Source organism: Nyctereutes procyonoides, unplaced genomic scaffold (genome assembly GCF_905146905.1).
Source record: "Nyctereutes procyonoides isolate TBG_1078 unplaced genomic scaffold, NYPRO_anot_genome, whole genome shotgun sequence".
NCBI classification, from domain to species: domain Eukaryota; kingdom Metazoa; phylum Chordata; class Mammalia; order Carnivora; family Canidae; genus Nyctereutes; species Nyctereutes procyonoides.
The window spans coordinates 1,250,899-1,269,845 of NW_026575133.1; the positions used below are offsets into that span (position 1 = coordinate 1,250,899).

The following is an 18,947-nucleotide window of genomic DNA, read 5'->3' on the forward strand; positions in this document are numbered from 1 at the left end:
TCTGCCTATGTCTTTGCCTCTCTCTCTGTGTCTCTCATGAATAAATAAAATATAAAAACAAACAAACAAACAAACAAAAAACAACCAACCAAAGAGACTGGGATGGAGTGGAGACTGGGATGGAGCAGACACTGGGCCCTCTCTGCTGGGAAGCCAGAGGATACTTCGGATAAAGAGTTAGAGGCAACTATGGCCACATGGCTGGTGACAGGAGGGGACAGGCCTCCCGAGCCCTGAGGAAGATACTTCCTTAAACCTCTCTACCCTGTCCACCTGCAGCTCCCCCCACCCCACCTCTGCTCCAGATCAGAACCCATTCCGACTGACACACATTTATATCCTCACAAACTTCTATTGTTTCCACTGGGCCACTCTGGAGAAGAAAGCAAACACTCGTTCACAAAAACTGCATCATGAAGTACTTGTCCCTTGCTCAGATCAGGTGGTGAACACAAGCAGAAGCCCCAAACTATAAATACTAACGAATTTTCAAGAAATCAGTAGGGCTGTCAAAGAAGGAATATGATCACTGAGAAGATGGCAATGACCAGAGAAATCCAGAAAAGAACAACACAGGTCTCAGTGAATAACTGATTAGTTCATGCCAGGCACAGTACTAGGTGTTTTCACATGTTACTTCTTACGTTCACAGCAGACCTACAAGGCAGTGGTATTTGCCCCTTTATAGAAATAAGGAAAATGAAAAAAAATAAAAATAAAAGAAATAAGGAAAATGAATGCAGAGACAGCAGCACTAAAGGAGACTTTTTTTTCCCCTCTGGACTAGAGGCTCAACCTCTCTCTGTCTGGACAAACCTGGTCCTGCTGCGAACAGCTTTTTCCAGGACTGGTCTGTGGGGGATTTCAGGGGCCTACTTACGCTCTGCCATTTGTCTCCTGCCCACTGGCTGCTGTCTTTGACTCCAAGGCGTTGTTGAAGTTGGATATGTTTTCAGAGGAATAGAGGCCAGCTGGGTTGTTGTACTGGTTTGTGATGACCCTGGGGGCAGAGCTGGAGGCCGGTGAGGCGGTAAAGGGCATGGCACTCCGGTTGTGGGCGCTTCCTATGTGCAGGACCTCCTGTCGGCAGAGATCAAAAGAGAAATCAAGGATGCACTTGGTGCACACCCCTCGAGGGACAGTGCAGGCTGAGTGCAGAAAGAAAGAAAGGTGTTCTGATGAGCTACAGTGGCCCTGGGTCGCACACCAGCTCCGGCTTCTCCTTTTTCCCTGGGGCCCAGTCAGGCCTGATCTGCAGCTGGGCACCCCTGGGCACGACACCCCCAGGTGCCTTGGGCTGTCATGATTCAAGCTGGAGCTGATACACCCTTTCAGGGCACATTCCAGAGGGATTACAGTACAAGGAGGAGAAGAACAGGCAGTTGCTTGGGTCAGTGTGGAGCAGGAAACGATAAAATGTGGAAACAAATTAGCCAGGATCCAGTGGGTCAGACAAGCAAGATAAGAAGCCTGTGAGGCCACCAGGCAAAGCAGCTGCTGAGATGACAGAGGTGGCTTGGTGCTCTGGCAGGAAGGGGTAAAAGGAGCTCAGGATCTGCAGTTGCTTGCAGGAGAAGGCCACGGCTCGGCTGGGCAGGCAGAGGCTGGAGCTAGAGGCTGGAGCTACTGGTTAGAGGGGCACGTCCAGGAGCTCCTTGCACCCGGCCCCTTCCAGAACGTGAGCCGGTGCCCTCCACCCCTCCTCGGGCTGCCAGGAGCCCTGGGTAATTCCTGCCACTACAACATCCCAGAGCTTCTTTGCAAACACTTACACACTTTTTAAACTAACATTCCTGTTCTTAAAAATCATGGCTTTTCTGACAATCCAACTGGAAAGATGCTTTCCGCACAAATATTCTGGACCAACCCGACTACACGGACGGTGCAGCTATTAAACTCGACATGCACCATGTTTTCTGTGTTCCCCGATACAGAACTTTCCTGAACCCTGGTCTCTTTCTTAACACCGAGGCCCATAACAACTGGCCCCCAAGTTGGGTCTGGTCTTCTGTTGCTCTTCCTTTTTTTTCCCTCTCTCTTTTTTGCCAAAACTTCAAGTCTTTTGTGCTTTCTTAAAAACAGTATGATGAAAAGTAATGGCCTACTTCACCATGTACTGATTTAAAATAAAAGACCGCAAGAAAATATTTTGATTGCAATCTCTTTTTCACTATTCAGATAGGCTTCCTTTTTAACCAGTTGGAAACAGTGAGGTTTTAATGTAGAAATTAAGGCTGAGTTCACTTTGTCCACCTTGGACAAAAGCAAAGTACACATAGATCCTTCATAAAGGGGGAGGTCTAATTAGTTAGGAGAGTAACTTCAGCAGTAATCAAAGCATGGTTAAGTGGATTTTACGGAATGACTACCCCCGAGGAATAGTCATCAACAGCAGGGGATTTGTAGATCAGCGGTGGATTTGTAGATTGGTGGTGGCTTCGGGACTTTGGTGCATGCACGTCAGGGCAGCGTGGGATAGACACACAGACACAGCCATAGTCGCAGTTCTATTCTCTCTCTCTGCAGCAGTTCCTCAGAGCAGGATGCTGAGCACCAAGGAAGATTCCTATTTTTCTGTCTCCACTCAATTTTCCCATCACTTCCTGTTTGGCTTTGGGCAAGTTCTAGCTCTCTGAACCCATTTCTCATCTTTACAATGAAGTAAACAAAACCTTGTCCATAAGGACTTGGTGTGACATACTAGCATACCAAGCACAGTGACTGGCACGTAGCAGACATTCAACCAGTGTTGGGTCCCTTCTCCCTCCCTAGAAACACCTTTCCAATTAGAACGGACGTCAACAGAAAATTATTCCGGTTGGAAATTCTGAGTTTTCACTTTATTGAGAATCTTCTGAGAATGTATCTGTTTTGTACATAAAAGGAATATCTCTAACCCCGTGTGAATACTGGTCTGTCCAGAAGTCAGGCGGTTAATTCAGGGCCTTTGGGAAGGATGATGTAATTGTTTGGGCTTTGTATTTATCAGTCTCCAAGGAAACTCAATAATGAGGAAATATAAACTAGGTGTGTAACTACTCTGACCTCAGATAAGCTGGGGTGGTGGTTGGCATTACATGAACTAACAGATCTTTTAATTATAGATGAACTCTGCTCTTACTCATTCCTTTATTTTAGAATGACTGGAAGTGGAAGGTTTTGGAAAAAGGAGAGTGGGAAGTTTTTCACAGGAATGAAGAATTACTGGAATCAAAAGAAAAATATACTCAAGTTAGATGCTAAAATATTTGTAAAGAATTTTTTAAATTCTTTTTTTTTTAAAGAAGGGAAGTACCTTCCAAAATATTAATACAGGGACCAGATTATATGTTTATGATGAAAACTCAAGCAGAAGACATATAAAAAGTATTAACTGAAACATTAAGTATTACCTTATTTAAGCGAAGATAAGATTTTAGGTAGACCAAATTAAAACAAAATTCCTTATGTATTATAAAATGTATGAGAACATAACACACTAAAACTTAACATTTATAGTAAATTCAGTGAAGTAGCTAAGAAAGAACTCCTTGGGAAATTGGAATTAATGGTGACATGTTTAAAATCAGTTTGCATGAGGTGTGCCTGGCTGGCTCAGTTGGAAAAGTGTGTGACTCTTGATCTCGGGGTTGTGAGTTTGAGCCCCATGTTGGGTGTAGACCTTATTATAAAATAAATAAACTTTCAAAAAATAATAAAAAAATAAAATTAGTTTGTACAACTGCTGGTTTATAGGCTGAGTGCCATTCTATCAGCTTTCCTTACAGAGCTATACGGAAAAACATGTTTGTGCCAGTTTCGAAATGCCAGATGCAAAATGGTCCTTAATATAACTCTTAGGATTTCCTGAGTATGACTTTTATGTATTACTGAAAAAAATTCTGTGTAACTACATTTCAGAAATTTTAACAGATACCTTTGAGAAAACTGGACTTATAAACAACTACTCAATTTATTCACACAATACACTCCATGATTTCATTTTCTTTTCTTTTTCTCATGAGTTCATTTTTTTTTTTTTAAGATTTTGTTTATTCATTCATGAGGTACACAGAGAGAGAAGAAAGGCAGAGAGAAGGCAGAGGGAGAAGCAGGCCCCATGCAGGGAGCCTGACATGGGACTCGATCTTGGGTCTCCAGGATCAGGCCCTGGGCGGAAGGCGGCGCTAAACCGCTGAGCCACTCGGGCTGCCCATGAGTTCATTTTCATAGAAGTTTCTGTCATATATAAAGGATAGCTAGCTATGTGTTATCTTTTTATTTTATCTTGACTCACCATAAAAAGTCATATCCCAAATTTAGAAAAAAAAAAGTTAAAGTTCAAATCTTCAAATGGGGTTAAATGTATAACAATCACAAACCACCCTAAGAGTAGTTTCTGTATTTTGTTTTTTTTACGATTTTATGTATTTACTCATGAGATAGAGTAATTACATAGAGAGAGGAGCCTGATGCAGGACTCAATCCCAGGACCCCGGGATCACAACCTGAGCCAAAGGCAGACACTCAACCTCTGAGCCACCCACATGTCCCTAAGAGTAGTTTTTAAAAGCCATTATCAATTTATTAACTTTAACTTTTTGTTTGTTTGTTTTTAAGTAATCTCTACATCCAACATGGGGCTTGAACTCATAGCCCTGAGATCAAGAGTCAAGTGCTCCACCTGACTGAGTCAGCCAGGCTCTCCTCTTTATTAACTTATCATTAACAATTCATTCATGTATCCAAGACACAAACTTTGTAAAAGGGAGACAGGTCAGGCATGAGGAATTTTGCAAAAATGTTCTAAACATTCTTAAGTTTCTTTCCCCCTTATTTCAAAAGAATACCCATTCGTTGTAGAGAATTTAGAAGATACAATTAAGGAATAAAGAAATAAAATCACTTTTGATCTAACTACTGAGATTTGTTTACAAATACGGGATCTTCAGATAGTCTACTTTGCTCAGAAATTCTATCTGGCTGACAAGCCGTACACTGACTGCCTACCACAGTGTCAGTCTGAACTGCCACTTTATTTTGTGATTTTAGGGTCTCAAAGAGGAGAGAGTTCCACTGGCAGGCTCACGACAACCAGAGAGTGGGGCCCAGGGAGGAGGAGAGGCAGGGTGACGACCACGTTTCGCCTCTCGGCTCCAGGCCTCAGGACCCACACTGGTCTTCTCCCTGGTATGATGGGCATGTATCTGAAACCCACCGGGAGCCGAGCCAGCTCCTTTATTTCACTGCTGTCCTGCCACCCTGTCCCGCGCAGGAAGGCTTCGGCCCACTTCCTGTATCACTTCCTACACTCAGGCGTCACTGCCCTGGGGCTTTCCAGCGCCATCCTCCCGCTCCTTACGGGAAGAAGGGAACCAGAGCCAGGTCCCTGCGGCGTCAGCGGGGGGGGGGGGGGGGGGGGGGGGGGGGGGGGGGGGGCTCTCCGGGCCTCAGCCTCGCCCAGGCCTTCAGGGCAGGAGAAGTGGGAGCGCGCTAAGCCGTGTCAAAGGGGAGACGGCAGGCTGGCGGGCGATCGAGTACTTACTTGGGGTTCCGAGGCCAAATTCATCTTGTACGGATGACGTTTCCCTTCCTCTGTCACCAGGGGAGACCAGATTTTTTGTTCAGATCTGTGACAGATTGACAACGTGGTTGTTTCATCCATGTTAAATAACATATCCTGAAGTCAAGAAAATGTGCCCTCTTGCCTGACCCCGCCTCCAAACCAGCACTCGGCCGCCCTCCCTCCCTCCTCCACGCGCCCCCAGCAGGTCTTTCCAAAGCACCAACCTGATGACATCTCGTCTGACGGCTGCCCGCACCAGCCCCCAAGGACTTTCCCTGTGGCTCCGACCTCTCCCAGCCTCACCTGCTCTTACTACCCTCCGCCTTGCTCCTGGGCAGCCTCATGCCGTCCCACCTCTATCAGGACGAAACGAGCTTCTCCTCTACCTCTCCCAGGGTTCTTGAGCCATACCACACAACCAACTTATCTGTGAATAACAGGTCACCACACTGGCCCAAATAAAAGCAATGCCTCCCATCTTGAGCGGGAAAGGGTTTTTTGTACTGATCACACAGCAACAACCTTAGTCTGGTCCCGGCTTTCAGTAGTGTAGTTCTTTCCTCTCTGAGAAAAAGAACGTTTATGTCTATCCTGTATGGTCAGAGTGCCAAGCACGGTGCTGGACCGATACAAGATACACCTGTTGAATTCACTAGCAAATGAAAAAAAAAAAAGAATGAATGAATGAATGTCTTGGAAAGCATTTGGACTGAGGTAGAAAGGGAGATGAGAATGAGGGACAAATGTGCTTTTGAGGGGACAGGAAAAAAATGGTGCAAGGCAACTGGCTGGCTCAGTAGGTAGAGCACGTGACTCTTGATCTCAGGGTCATGAGTTCAAGTCCCATGTTGGGTGTAGAGCCTACTTATAAAAAAAAAAAAAAGGTGCACCTTCTATGGGACCAGGGCCCTGAAGTATACAAAATATCCTGACCTCCTCCCCTACATTTGGTCTCCCTGTCAGTCCTGTGGCACAAGGTAGAAAAAGTGATAAAACCTATTTCATAGATAACCTGAGCAAATGTTCACAATGAAGAACAGTAGAAGCAGGGATCCCTGGGTGGCTCAACGGTATCGCGCCTGCCTTTGGGCCCAGGGCACGATCCTGGGGTCCCAGGATTGAGTCCAGTGTCGGGTTCCCGGCATGGAGCCTGATTTTCCCTCTGCCTGTGTCTCTGCCTCTTTTTCTCTATTTCTATCATAAATAAATAAAAATAAATCATTAAAAAAAAAACAAACAGTAGAAGCTAAGGTTAATGCCATTAAGCAGCAGGTTAACAGTGCTTCTAGATGGCTCAGTTGGATGAGCATCTGCCTTCGCGTCAGGTCATGATCCCAGGGGCCTAGGATCAAACCTCACATTGGGTTCCCCCTTAGCAGAGAGTCTGCTTCTCTCTCTGCCCTTCCTCCTGCTCAGGCTTTCTCTTAAATAAATAAATAAAGTCTTTTTTAAAAACCTACAACCAAACAGCAGGTTAACAGAAGATCAGAATGAAGAGTATGGACTTGATTCAACAGGAAAGAGGGAGCCCAGTAAGGGTTAAACCGAAGCTCTCCTGAAATCATGCCCGTGTAGGACCCCTCCCAAGACCTCACCCCGTCACAATTCCCAGGGCCCTCTCCTCACATGGCAACCCCCTGAGAACATCCAACTCTCCCTCTCTGTAGCACACAGAAGCTCATAGGCAGCATTTTGTGTAAGCTGCTGCTGACATCTTTCTCTGCGACTATAACCTCTTGGCATGGTACCCCCTGCTTGGTGTGGGGTGGCATAAGCAGCCCCCTCAGGAGATTCCCAATGGTTTCCAGGAAGAAATTTTCATTTATTTAAGCTAATACTTTTTTTAAAAGATTTTATTCATTTATTCATGAAAGACACAGAGAGAGAGGCAAAGACATAGGCAGAGGGAGAAGCAGGTTCCTTGCAAGGAGCCCGATACAAGACTCGATCCCAGGATCCCGGGATCACGTCCTACGCCAAAGGCAGACACTCAACTGCTGAGCCACCCACACGTCCCTCACCTAACAATACTTAACTGATTTTACTTCCCCAAAGCTTTGGCTGGTTGTGTTGAAGCAAGTGAAAATGCAGAGCTCCTAGAGAACGACACCCACTCTTGGTCCAACTAGAGGCAGCACTGAGAGGAAAATGAGCAACCTGAGAAAATTCCACTCCTACAGACCTGCCAGCCTGTCCGCGGCACACATGGCACTGGACTGGGGGTGGCAACCTTGCCCATACACAGCCTCCAGCGGGTGGCTGAGCGCTTCCATGGGCCTCACCTGGTGACTGTTAGGGTCATGTTGTCCGTGCAGCCCTTGATTTTGTTCTGAGCTTCCAGGTGTGTCATACCACTGGTATTTTCCCCATCGATGGCTGTGATTACATCTCCGATGCATAAGTTAGCTGCCGCAGCCTTGCTTCCGGGAGTGACCTGGAAAAAACAAAAGAGCAGGTTAGTGCCTCTTTGCCACCAAGGAAACCACTGAGGAAGTCACTACTGGGTGAAGTATTCGCTCATGTGGATCAGAGCATTTGAAAAACAAGAGGGCTGAAATCATACGTTTCAATAATAACAACCCTTTACATCCACATCATACGTTATGGGTCACAGAGCCCCATATACCCTGTCTATATATCCTGTCATCAGATCCTCAGGACAACCTTCTAAGAAAGGACACATACATTAGAGACTAGGACACTGAGGCTCAGAAAAATCTGTGATGTACTGTGATGTACTGTGATGATCTGTGATCATCCAACTAGTATATCACTGTATTACTAGCCATCCAACTAGTGTATTTACAGAGCCAGAACCCAACCCTGAAGCCAGACCCAAAGTTCTTCTGGATGAACTTCACTGCTTCCTTAAAATAAGTGACCAAGTACATTAAAGACACACATACATGTAGAGAACATTATGTACAGCAACAGCCTATTTCTCGAAAAATCTTAATACATTATTTATGCACAGAAAAAATTGGAACACTGCAAACTGTTCACAGTTATATATTTCTGTAATGTTTTTGTTTTTTATAATAATCTTGGATTACTCTTGTAATTAAAAAAAGGAACAGAAGGATGCCTGGGTGGCTCACTTAGTTGAGCCTTTGACTCTTGATCTCAGGGTCACGAGTTTAAGCCCCATGTTGACCTCCACACTGGGCCTGCAGCCTCCTTAAAAAAAAAAAGCGATAAAGAATATTTTAAAAGGTGGTAATATGGCTTACTGGTCCATTTCCTCTCACCCAAGAAGTTGATTATGACTAGGATCATCCCCTATAGGTGGCTGGTTTTCTGCAGGCCAAATCTTCCAAACTAGCCATTCCAAATTTATGGGCTACCAATGCTTGGGGAAAGCCAGTCCATTACAATAGTGGGCCATCAAATCCATCTGCCAGCTGAGCAGGACACATGGATGGAATAAATATGCTTCACACACAGATGTGCAGCTAGTTTTCAAGTGAATTACAGAGGATATTGTAATGAATGAGGCACAAACTCATTCTGCAGTAGTACTAACCACAGAGCAATATTTTGCTACTAGGTATTTTCTAAACCAAGGTATACTAAAAATATTACTATTGTCCCAGTATTGGTCCATGACTTTGATATTAAAAGACCTTTCTTGGGATGCCTGGGTGGCTCAGGGGTTGAGCATCTGTGCCTTTAGCTCAGGGCATGATCCTGGGGTCCTGGGAACGAGTCTTGCATAGGGCTCCTCATGGGGAGCCTGCTTCTCCCTCTGCCTATGTCTCTGCCTCTCTCTCGGTCTCTCATGAATAAATAAGATCTAAAAAAAAAAAAAAAAAAAAATTAAAAAAAAAAAAGACCTGCCTTGATGGGACTGCAAGAACTCCAGGTGCAGAATGGTGGCAACACACACAGACAGATCCCCAGCACTCACAGGGTCCTAGTCCCCGCCCCTACACCCCCACATCCCCACCCAACGCCTATCCCCACCCCACCCCCACCTCCACTTTGGAGTCAACTGTGGAAGATCTTGTGAACACCTGAGTGTCTCCACAAGGCTGAACCATGAGTAAGAAGCCCCCTGAGGCACCAAACTAGAACACAAGGTTTACACCCTAGGCCTCCATATCTGATGCAGTTTTCAGCAGTCATGGTTTCTAATCAGCCCTTGTGAATCTGAAAATTTGTCTGCCCTTTGTGCTGTGGTATCTCCAGGGACTGGCCCCTTCTGAGGTAGCTGCTGTGATGCTGCTGTCATGGTCCATCGGCCCCTTCCCCCACCACCAGCTCCTTGACCCCATAAAGTAAAGGGTGGATGGCTTGATACTTGGGGGTCTCTTCTGGTTCACATATGCTATGACTTTATCAGGCAAAATTCTTCTGGAATGTAGCAGGATGTGGAAGCCAGAGCAGAGATCTTGACCTCCTAACCTCCCTTTCTGGCTTTCCCATCATCTGTTTACCAGAGATCTGTCTTTGCAAAAAGCCCTTGGGGTGCCTGGCTGGCTCAGCTGGTGGAACATGTGACTCTTAATCTCAGGGCTGTGAGTTCAAGCCCCACATTGGGTGTAGAGATTACTTAAAAATGAAATCTTTAAAGAGGCGCTGGGGTGGCTCAGTTGGTTAAGCGTCTGCCTTCTGCTCAGGTCATGATCCCAGGGTCGTGGGATCCAGCCTTGTGTCTGGCTCCATGTTCAGCAGGGAGTCTGCTTCTCCCTCCCCCTCTGCCCCTTCCCTCTCCTGTGCTCTCTTTCCCTCAAATAAAATCTTAAAAAGAAAATAAAAAATAAAATCTTTAAAATACACAATATATAAACAAAAAGCAAGAGCCCTTGATCCAAGGTTCAGACATTCTTCTCATCCAGCCACGGGGAAAAGCTCTTCTATCTAGGCAAGGGCAGGCTGCTCTCCCCAAGTCCATATGGCAGAGTCGGTCCCTGGATGAACCTGAAAACAAATTCATTTTCTGCCCTCTCCCTGAGAAGACTGATCTGGTGTGACTTCATGTATATTTCACTTTTTTTTCTCAAGAACCATATATACTCTCTTGTTTTAAAAATGGTCCTAGATAGGGCACCTGGCTGGCTCAGTTGGTAGAGCATGCAAGCCCTGATCTCAAGGTCATGAGTTCAAGCCCCATGTTGGGCGTAGAGCTTTACTTAAAAAATAAAATATAAATAAATAAAAATTTAAAAAGACCTTGAAGAATTACTCTGGGACTTTAATAATTCTGTTGGCAAATTCTGTCTCCGGAGACAGCAGCCTGATGGAATCCATCTATCATGAAATCTAATAGTGTGAAATCGATTAGTATGAAATCTAATAGCATTAAAAAGTCCCCTTAGGATAAAATACAAAATCACTAACAAGCCCATAAAGACCATGCTTCCCTCCTCACCCTCCTCATGCCACCATCCTCCCCATCCTCCAACAAAGCTCTAGCTATAGCCCTCCTTAGTTCTTTCCCACTGCAGGGTCTTCACACTTACTGTAACCTCTGCCTCATTAACCTTGACTCTTCCTCCAGGTCACACATAAATGACCATTCTCAGGCCTTTCCTGACCTCCAAGGTAGATCCTCGCCTTCCTTTTAACACACTGTTCTTCCTCATGACACTTGTCACATTATGTTTATAAATCTATTTTGTGGGTTTATTTAATGTCTCAGGGCCCATTTACTAAACAGTAAGGTGTGGGAGGGCAGGACTTTGCCCTTTGCACTGTGTTATCCATAGTAGATGCTCAATAAATATTTGTCCAATGAATGACTGAATCTAAAATATCTAGTGTTTGTTAAATATATTATCATGCTGCTTCATTATACTCTTTCAGGAATGACTATTTCAAAAGGAATCAAATAATCATTTCCCTCAACATCACTATCCTGGAAGGTGACCACCCACAAAACTAAAATGATGAGACAAGGGTAGTGGGGGAGGGAAAAGCTTGAGAAAATAAAAATAGAAGTTTCTTTTCCTTTCATATGCTCAGCTGCTAAGAACTCTGAAATTTCCAGCACTGATTCAAACTGTCTTGTGTGAGATGCAATTCTGTTAAGTACATCATCCTGACATGTCCTAGACAAGCTAGAACCAGCCTTAAGAGTCCCAAGCTGGAGTCCCAAGCTGGAGTAACTGAGGCCTGGCCATCCCATTTTTTAGTCTGATTTTTTCTTTCTTTTTCTTTTCTTTTCTTTTCTTTTCTTTTCTTTTCTCTTTTCTTTCTTCCTTCCTTCCTTCTTTTCTTTTCTTTTCTTTCTTTCTTTCTTTCTTTCTTTCTTTCTTTCTTTCTTTCTTTCTTTCTTTCTTTCTTTCTTTCTTTCTTTCTTTCTTTCTTGACAAAAGGATGGGAAGTCAAAGTTAGTCTCAGAAAGTTACAAGACGATATCATCAGCTGGGACTCAAATGGAATGACACAGAAACAGATGAAGTTCACATTCTCTGAGCCATCTACTATTGGGGGAAAAAATGAATTTAAACAATTCTAAAGCCCTTTTCCATACAATCTCATTTTGATGACCTTACCACCAACATATAAGATAACTTCACAGATAAGGAAACAGATTCAGAGAAGCTGTGACTGGTCCAAGTGCTCACAGCTAAAGACTTGAGCCTGAACTTGAAACCACATGCCCTCATTCCAAATCCCTTTCCCTTTCTGTTTACCAAGCAGATGCTCCCAACCTAACTGACAGAGCCAAAGAGAAATCCAAATTTAAAGCCACACCTCTGTCTCCTCTGCTGTGGCCTTCCACTGGAGGAACTGGCGTCACAACCCCCTGCCGCTGGCTAGGTGTCTCCCCATAGCAGGACAATCATCTCAACTGCTCTCTACAGGGCAGGGCCCAGTAACCCCACCCTATCAAAAAAACCCAAATCAGAACACAACCCTGGAAGGGTCTCTAAGAAAGAGAAGAGCCCTGGTTCTCCAACACTGGTTAGTACCTATCCTGAACAGTGGGCTCTGAGCCTCATGACATATAACTGTTATAATCATAATCAATCATAATCACGGCTGTCAGTTACAAAGTGCTTCTTACGTGCCAGGCACAGTTTAAGTATTTAAAGGCGAGGCTTCACTTACCACTCCTCACGCGGTGCTGGCAAGTACCTGTATCATTACAGATGAGGCAGTGAAGCAGCAGAGGTTAAAGCCCTCTGCATGAGGCTACACAGCTGGGGGGCTCCATCCACTTAACCCAGGATCCCACACTGTCTGGCTTAATTTCCTCCCGACCGTCAAGTGCCATTAGAACCAGCTCATAATGGAGCCAGCTTCAGTTCTGGATGTCCCTCCAAAGAAACAGATCCATTAGCTCAATGAACATCCTTGAAAACTCTCTCGTTTGGCTCTATTCCCCAGAGACCATACAACATAACTCTTGCTGCGTGAGAAAAAATGGGTTTAGGCATGACAATTTCCACTAACGAACAACCTGCTATTTTCTGCAGAATTGACTCAGGTCTCTCTCACCCTTCCAGGCCCCCAAGGCAGACACTTTGCTCAGTGGCCAACCTGGACAACCACCCTGTACTGCAGAACTGAATGTACTGCATACCCTCTGGCCGTAAGTGAACTGATACTCTTGCTTTTCTGTGATAATGGCAGGTTTCTATTTTATCCCTCTTCTGTTCTTTCTTGTTCTTCCTCATTTTCTCTTTCTTGTTATTTCATTCACCAGCCATTCCTTAAGTACATTCTGAAAGAGAATGTAGCTTGTTGATTAAGATGTGGCTTCTGGGGCAGCCCGGGCGGCTCAGCAGTTTAGCGCCGCCTGCAGCCCGGGGTTTGATCCTGGAGACCCGGGATGGAGTCCCATGTCGGGCTTCCTGCATGGAGCCTGCTTCTCCCTCTGCCTGTGTCTCTGCCTCTCTCTCTCTCTCGGTGTCTCTTATGAATAAATAAAATTTTTTAAAAATTATAAAAAAAAGATGTGGCTTCTGGAGACAGACGGCCAGCGTTCGAGTCCTGTCTCTACCAGTTGTGAGCTAAGTGTCCCTGGGCAGGATGTTTCACCTCTTCTCATCTAGGAAACAGGAGTGATAATAGTCCTGGCTTCGGAAGGCTGTTAGGAGGATTACATGAAATGATTCAGGCAGAGTACAATGTCAAGCTCTAGAAACACAAGCTACTGTTTATAGATTCTGGGAACCACACAAGGCACTGAAACAAAGGCCTGAAAAGGACGGTGCCTACCATCAAGGTGTGCACAATCTCCTGGGGGAGACAGGCATTGACTGTCTGGCTGGTAAGTGTTGTGATGACAAAAGCAAGAGGCTGTGGGAGCCTAAAGATAGAATCAGGGAAGACTCCCAAGAGAAGGTGTTGCTTAAAACCGTGTAAAGGCACTAGAGGATGTGGGGAATAGTGTGCCCTGTGTGGATAAAACACAGGAAGTAAAGGGAGAGAAGGGGATGAGGCTGTAAGGACTCTGCAAGATTGTACTTTGACAAACAATGGAAAACTTGCCAATATTTACATATTGGTAAATTTCACTGAAACCCCTACGTTCTCAGCTTCTTGTGAAAAATTAGGCAATTCTGCACCCAAATAATCAGCACAGGCTGAGGAGCCTCTGCCCTCTTAGATAAGACATAGGCTCTTCATTTAGCACAGTCCCCACCACATTGTACTTCCCCCACACTACGGGAACGGGAATGTTGTACCAGTTGCCATTGATCATCAGAAAATTCACAGCTGGATGTAGTGTGCAATTACAGAAACCACTAACCACTCCTGCAGCTATTAATTTAATTTTCTTATGACCTCACCCTCCAGCCAAAACTCATTTGTATTGCTTTCTGACCCCTTCATGCAAATGTCCCTGTGACCACTGGCTTAGTTTTAAAATTATGTAAAGCAAAATTAAATGGAGAAATGTTTTATAACTAGGACCATGAGATATCCTGGTACGCCCAGGACACTAACCTATTTTCCCAGCTTCATTATGAAAGGCACCTCATTTCACTTTTACCAGTCTTCCAGTCTGGATGATAAACTGAATTATAGGCCCTTTTGACAGAGAGGGGATTTTAGCCAACTATTTGTCAAATAGTTTAAACAGTTTTGTGCAGAGCCTTTTTTCCCTAAGGGAAAAATTATCTCTATTCAGGTTTTTACCCGTGGACAGGAATATAGGGCCATTTCCTGAATGTTCACAGGACACTGTTAACCTTGCCCCTTGGAATTGGCATCTACACTTCAAGCTAGAAACGGACCCAACTCACCAGTAATTCAGGAGAACTCTGATATTTGCAAGGATGAAGCAACTGTTCCCAAGCGGGTCAGTCATCAGATCCCCTGGAGTTTTTAAAAATATAAATAGATCTCTGCATCCCACCTCAAATCTGCTGAAGAGGTTCTACACAGATGCCAGGAACCTATCTATTTTGTAAAGCTTCCCAGAAAATGCTGAAGCTCTCCAGGTTTGGAAACATTCAGAAGGATGGTGACTACCCTGAAGCTCTCTCCCTGAATGAAGTTGTAAGATAAAAATACTTAGATTCTAAAATCTTAGCTCCTCCAGAAACAACCTCAAGGACTTACACTCCTATTAAGTGATGTAGAAGGCCCTTGAAAGAAACATTAGAATAGTATTTCTGTATCTTACTAAAATAGAGTAAAAAAAAGTATATAGGGGATCCCTGGGTGGCGCAGCGGTTTGGCGCCTGCCTTTGGCCCAGGGCGCGATCCTGGAGACCCGGGATCGAATCCCACGTCGGGCTCCCGGTGCATGGAGCCTGCTTCTCCCTCTGCCTGTGTCTCTGCCTCTCTCTCTCTCTCTGTGACTATCATAAATAATAAATAAAAAAAATTTTTTTAAAGTATATATATGTGTGTGTGTGTGTGTGTGAACAATATGATAGGGGCCAACATATATATATATATATATATGAATATATATGTATATTATGTGTATATAACCTCTATATATACATATATATGTTGTATGTATATGGCCCCATACATATACGTGTGTGTGTATATATATATATGCACATGTGTATATACATGATCAATATCCTTGAAGGTGATACAGAAACTGCAAAGTAGGGCAGCCCCAGTGGTTCAGTGGTTTAGCTCTGCCTTCAGTCCAGGGCGTGATCCTAGAGACCCTAGATCGAGTCCCACGTCAGGGTCCCTGCATGGAGCCTGCTTCTCCCTCTGCCTGTGTCTCTGCCTCTCTCTCTGTGTCTCTCATGAATAAATAAATAAAATCTTAAAAAAAAAAAAGAAACTGCAAAGCGTAAAAGCAATTTCATCCCAGATGTTGAATCACTCAACATGGTTGCTATTTTGCCTTGGTTAGAACCTAACAGCTCAACATGCAATTACAGAAACCACCTGATTTAAAGGTCCTGGAGCATTTCTTTCCTTTATTATGTTCCAATCTTTAAAAAATATTATTATGTGTGTTTTTGTGTTGAAATATTGTAAATACGTGTTGTAAATCACCCTAAATTCCTCTTAGGTGCAATAGTATAAATACTGCTACAGTACACCATTATATAAAACAAGACTGGTATAAGGGAAGTTGGAATTCAAATTCAGTCTCAGTGCCATGTGTCTTTAGGGTCAACCTCCATTGATTTAATGGCTGTATCAAAGTGGAAGATAAATTTCTAAATTTCTTTTAGAAATTTAAAAGATTCTGAGCTGGCCAACAGCATAGCACCCAACCCTGCAGTATGCCATTTAGATATGGAATTTGAACTCTCCTGAGTCAGACTTCTGGCTCAATTTGTTTGTGGGCCCAGGCTATGGCACAGACTTTGAAGCTACATTATAGCCACAGAAGCTGTATAAATTTATACAAATTCTCCTGAAAATCCCCAAGAATGTTTCAAAACAGTCTTGGTTACTCTATAACCATTTAATTAACAACAAAAAAAAAAGAGGTAACAGGGTAGGGATCAGGTGCCTGTAGATGAGCTGTGCCTTAGTCCTGCTGAAGCTCACTGTAAAAGGAAGCTACTCACACTAAGGAATGGTGGCAGTTCAGAGTGACTGCTGTCCTAGTCTGAAAGACCAAACATCATTTCTTAGGTAGGAATGTAATTAAAAATGACTTTAAAAAAATAGAACAGGGATCCCTGGGTGGCGCAGTGGTTTGGCGCCTGCCTTTGGCCCAGGGCGCGATCCTGGAGACCCGGGATCGAATCCCACATCGGGCTCCCGGTGCATGGAGCCTGCTTCTCTCTCTGCCTATGTCTCTGCCTCTCTCTCTTTCTCTCTCTGTGACTATCATAAATAAATAAAAATTAAAAAAATTTAAAAAAATAAAAAATAAAATAAAAAATAAAAAAATAGAACACCCTAATTTGTCAAGAAATCACCAAATCTCTAAAACAAGCCCTTATGAACCCACGTGTTATTTATTTATTAAGATTTTTAAGTAATCTCTATACCCAACATAGGGCTCAAACTCACAACCCTGGGATCAAGAGTCACATGCTCTCCCAACTAAGTCAGCCAGGTGCCCCACCCCGTGTTTTTAAATTGCTCCAATAATTAGCACCCATAACCCAAAGCCCAACCATTGACCAAACACATAACCTTGGGCAAGTTGCTCTCTATACTTCAGTTTCTTCATTTATCAAATGAAATTCATAATTAGCATCAACCTCATTAGGTTGTTGGGAGGATTAAGTGACATCATAGGTGTCAAGAATTTAGAACCGTGTCTGGCATGTAATAAGCACTCAATGCACAGATCACCACTGGTGTTTTTTTTAATAATACCACTGCATCCTGATGCCTTCTAGATGTTAGCCACAGCACTAGGCTCTCCGTATACGTCATCTTAATCCTCACCACAGCCTTTGAAGACAAGTACTATTATCCCCACCCTACAAGTGAGGGTGCTAACACAGAGCTAAGAAATGGACAAGACAGTATCTGAACCCAGAGCAGGCTGATTCTGAGATTGCATTTCTCCAAGACATCAAGATGTCTTTAACTCTTGATTTGCTTCAGTAAAAATAAGGCAGAAAGTACAAAACAGGGGTGCCTGGGTGGTTCAGTCAGTTGGGTGTCTGTCTTCAGCTCAGGTCATGACCTCAGGGTCCTGGGATCAAGTCCTACATCAGGCTCCCCACAGGAACCTGCTTCTCCCTCTCCCTGTGTCTCTGTCTCTGTGTGTCTCTCATGAATAAATACATAAAATCTTAAAAAAAAAAAAAAGCAAAAAAAAACTGAACTTCCAAAGCCCCCTCCTGCTTTCTTCCCTTCACTAACCTCTGACCCTGACTTCTAACACTTGGGTTAATTTTGCCAGTTTCATTTTATGCAAGTGGAATCACATAATATGTACCCTTTTATGTTTGACCTCTTTCAACACAGTGTTTCAACACAGTCTCATTCATGACATTGTGCATGGTTGCAATTCCTGCAATTGCTGTTGGTGTCTTACATCCTATAACTATACTACCATTTATTTTTCCCTTCTACTGTTGTTAGACACTGAAATTATTTGAGTTTGGGGCTACTGTGAATAGTGCTGCTTTGGAAATTCTTGCCATGTCTTTTGGTGCCCATGTGGACACATTTCTATGGAGTATTTAGCAGAATTGTTGGTTCTAGGGCATGGGTATGTTCAGCTTTAGAAGCATCAGTATCTTTTATAATTTGTTTTAAAAAGAAATGGATATAAATCATTGTAGCACCATCTGAATTTGATCCATCTGATTACCTTTTAGACATCTTTATCTTCTATACGTCATATCTATGTCTTTATCATCTCATGTGGTATATGAGCAGTTATATCCCTAAGATCCTGAGTCCATGGTCAAGTACGCGGGCTCCTTCAAGACTAGAGATCTTCAGGAAATCATTTTTAATGTTTATCGCATTTACCAAGAAGGCGGTGTACTATATCCATGAAAGTACACTGCAGGCCTCAGTACAGAGGAGTGTTCCAGCTCACCCACGATAAGGCTAACAACAATATCAACAATCACACAGGGTGCTAAGTGCCATACAGAAATTACCTTCTTTTCCCTTAGGCGTTCATGGTATATTTCATCCTGACTTTGGCTTGGCTAAAACTTTCCAGGCCCACTGGCTGGGCAGGCTGGATCTGTCTATCCCTAGTCATCTTCATTTGACACAAAAATTGTCCCCAAATCCCCTCTTACCCACCCTGGCAGCCTTCTCTCTAATCCTTCCAATCCTCTGCACTTCTGTTCTCCACTGTCCACGTGGGCATGGAATCCCACAGCTGGACTGTCAATTCTCGCAGGTGAGGCAATGGCTTCTGGCTTTTCAGGGGATTGGGGAGCAGAGGTACTCTCTGAGATGCTCTGAGCCCCAGGAGCCCCAGGGCTGAGGCCACAAAGCAGGTGGAAGGCCACCACAGCTAACCCTCATGGGTACAGCAGGCTCTGGGGTGAGGAGCCCAAGAGGGTCCTCTCTACCTCTCATATTATAC

The 18,947-nt window shown here is 44.0% G+C and overlaps 1 protein-coding gene across 1 annotated transcript in view; it reads right to left on the bottom strand.

Annotated features, from left to right (window-relative positions):
* The window catches only part of PDLIM1 (PDZ and LIM domain 1), a 46,947-nt gene that overhangs the window by 22,334 nt on the left and 5,666 nt on the right, over positions 1-18,947 (bottom strand). Inside the window, exons 2-4 of the mRNA XM_055299928.1 lie at positions 7,828-7,979; positions 5,525-5,609; positions 881-1,080 (exon numbers count right to left, since the gene is read on the bottom strand). Coding sequence (XP_055155903.1) covers positions 881-1,080; positions 5,525-5,609; positions 7,828-7,979 — 437 coding nt within the window. The remainder of the gene's footprint in view (positions 1-880; positions 1,081-5,524; positions 5,610-7,827; positions 7,980-18,947) is intronic.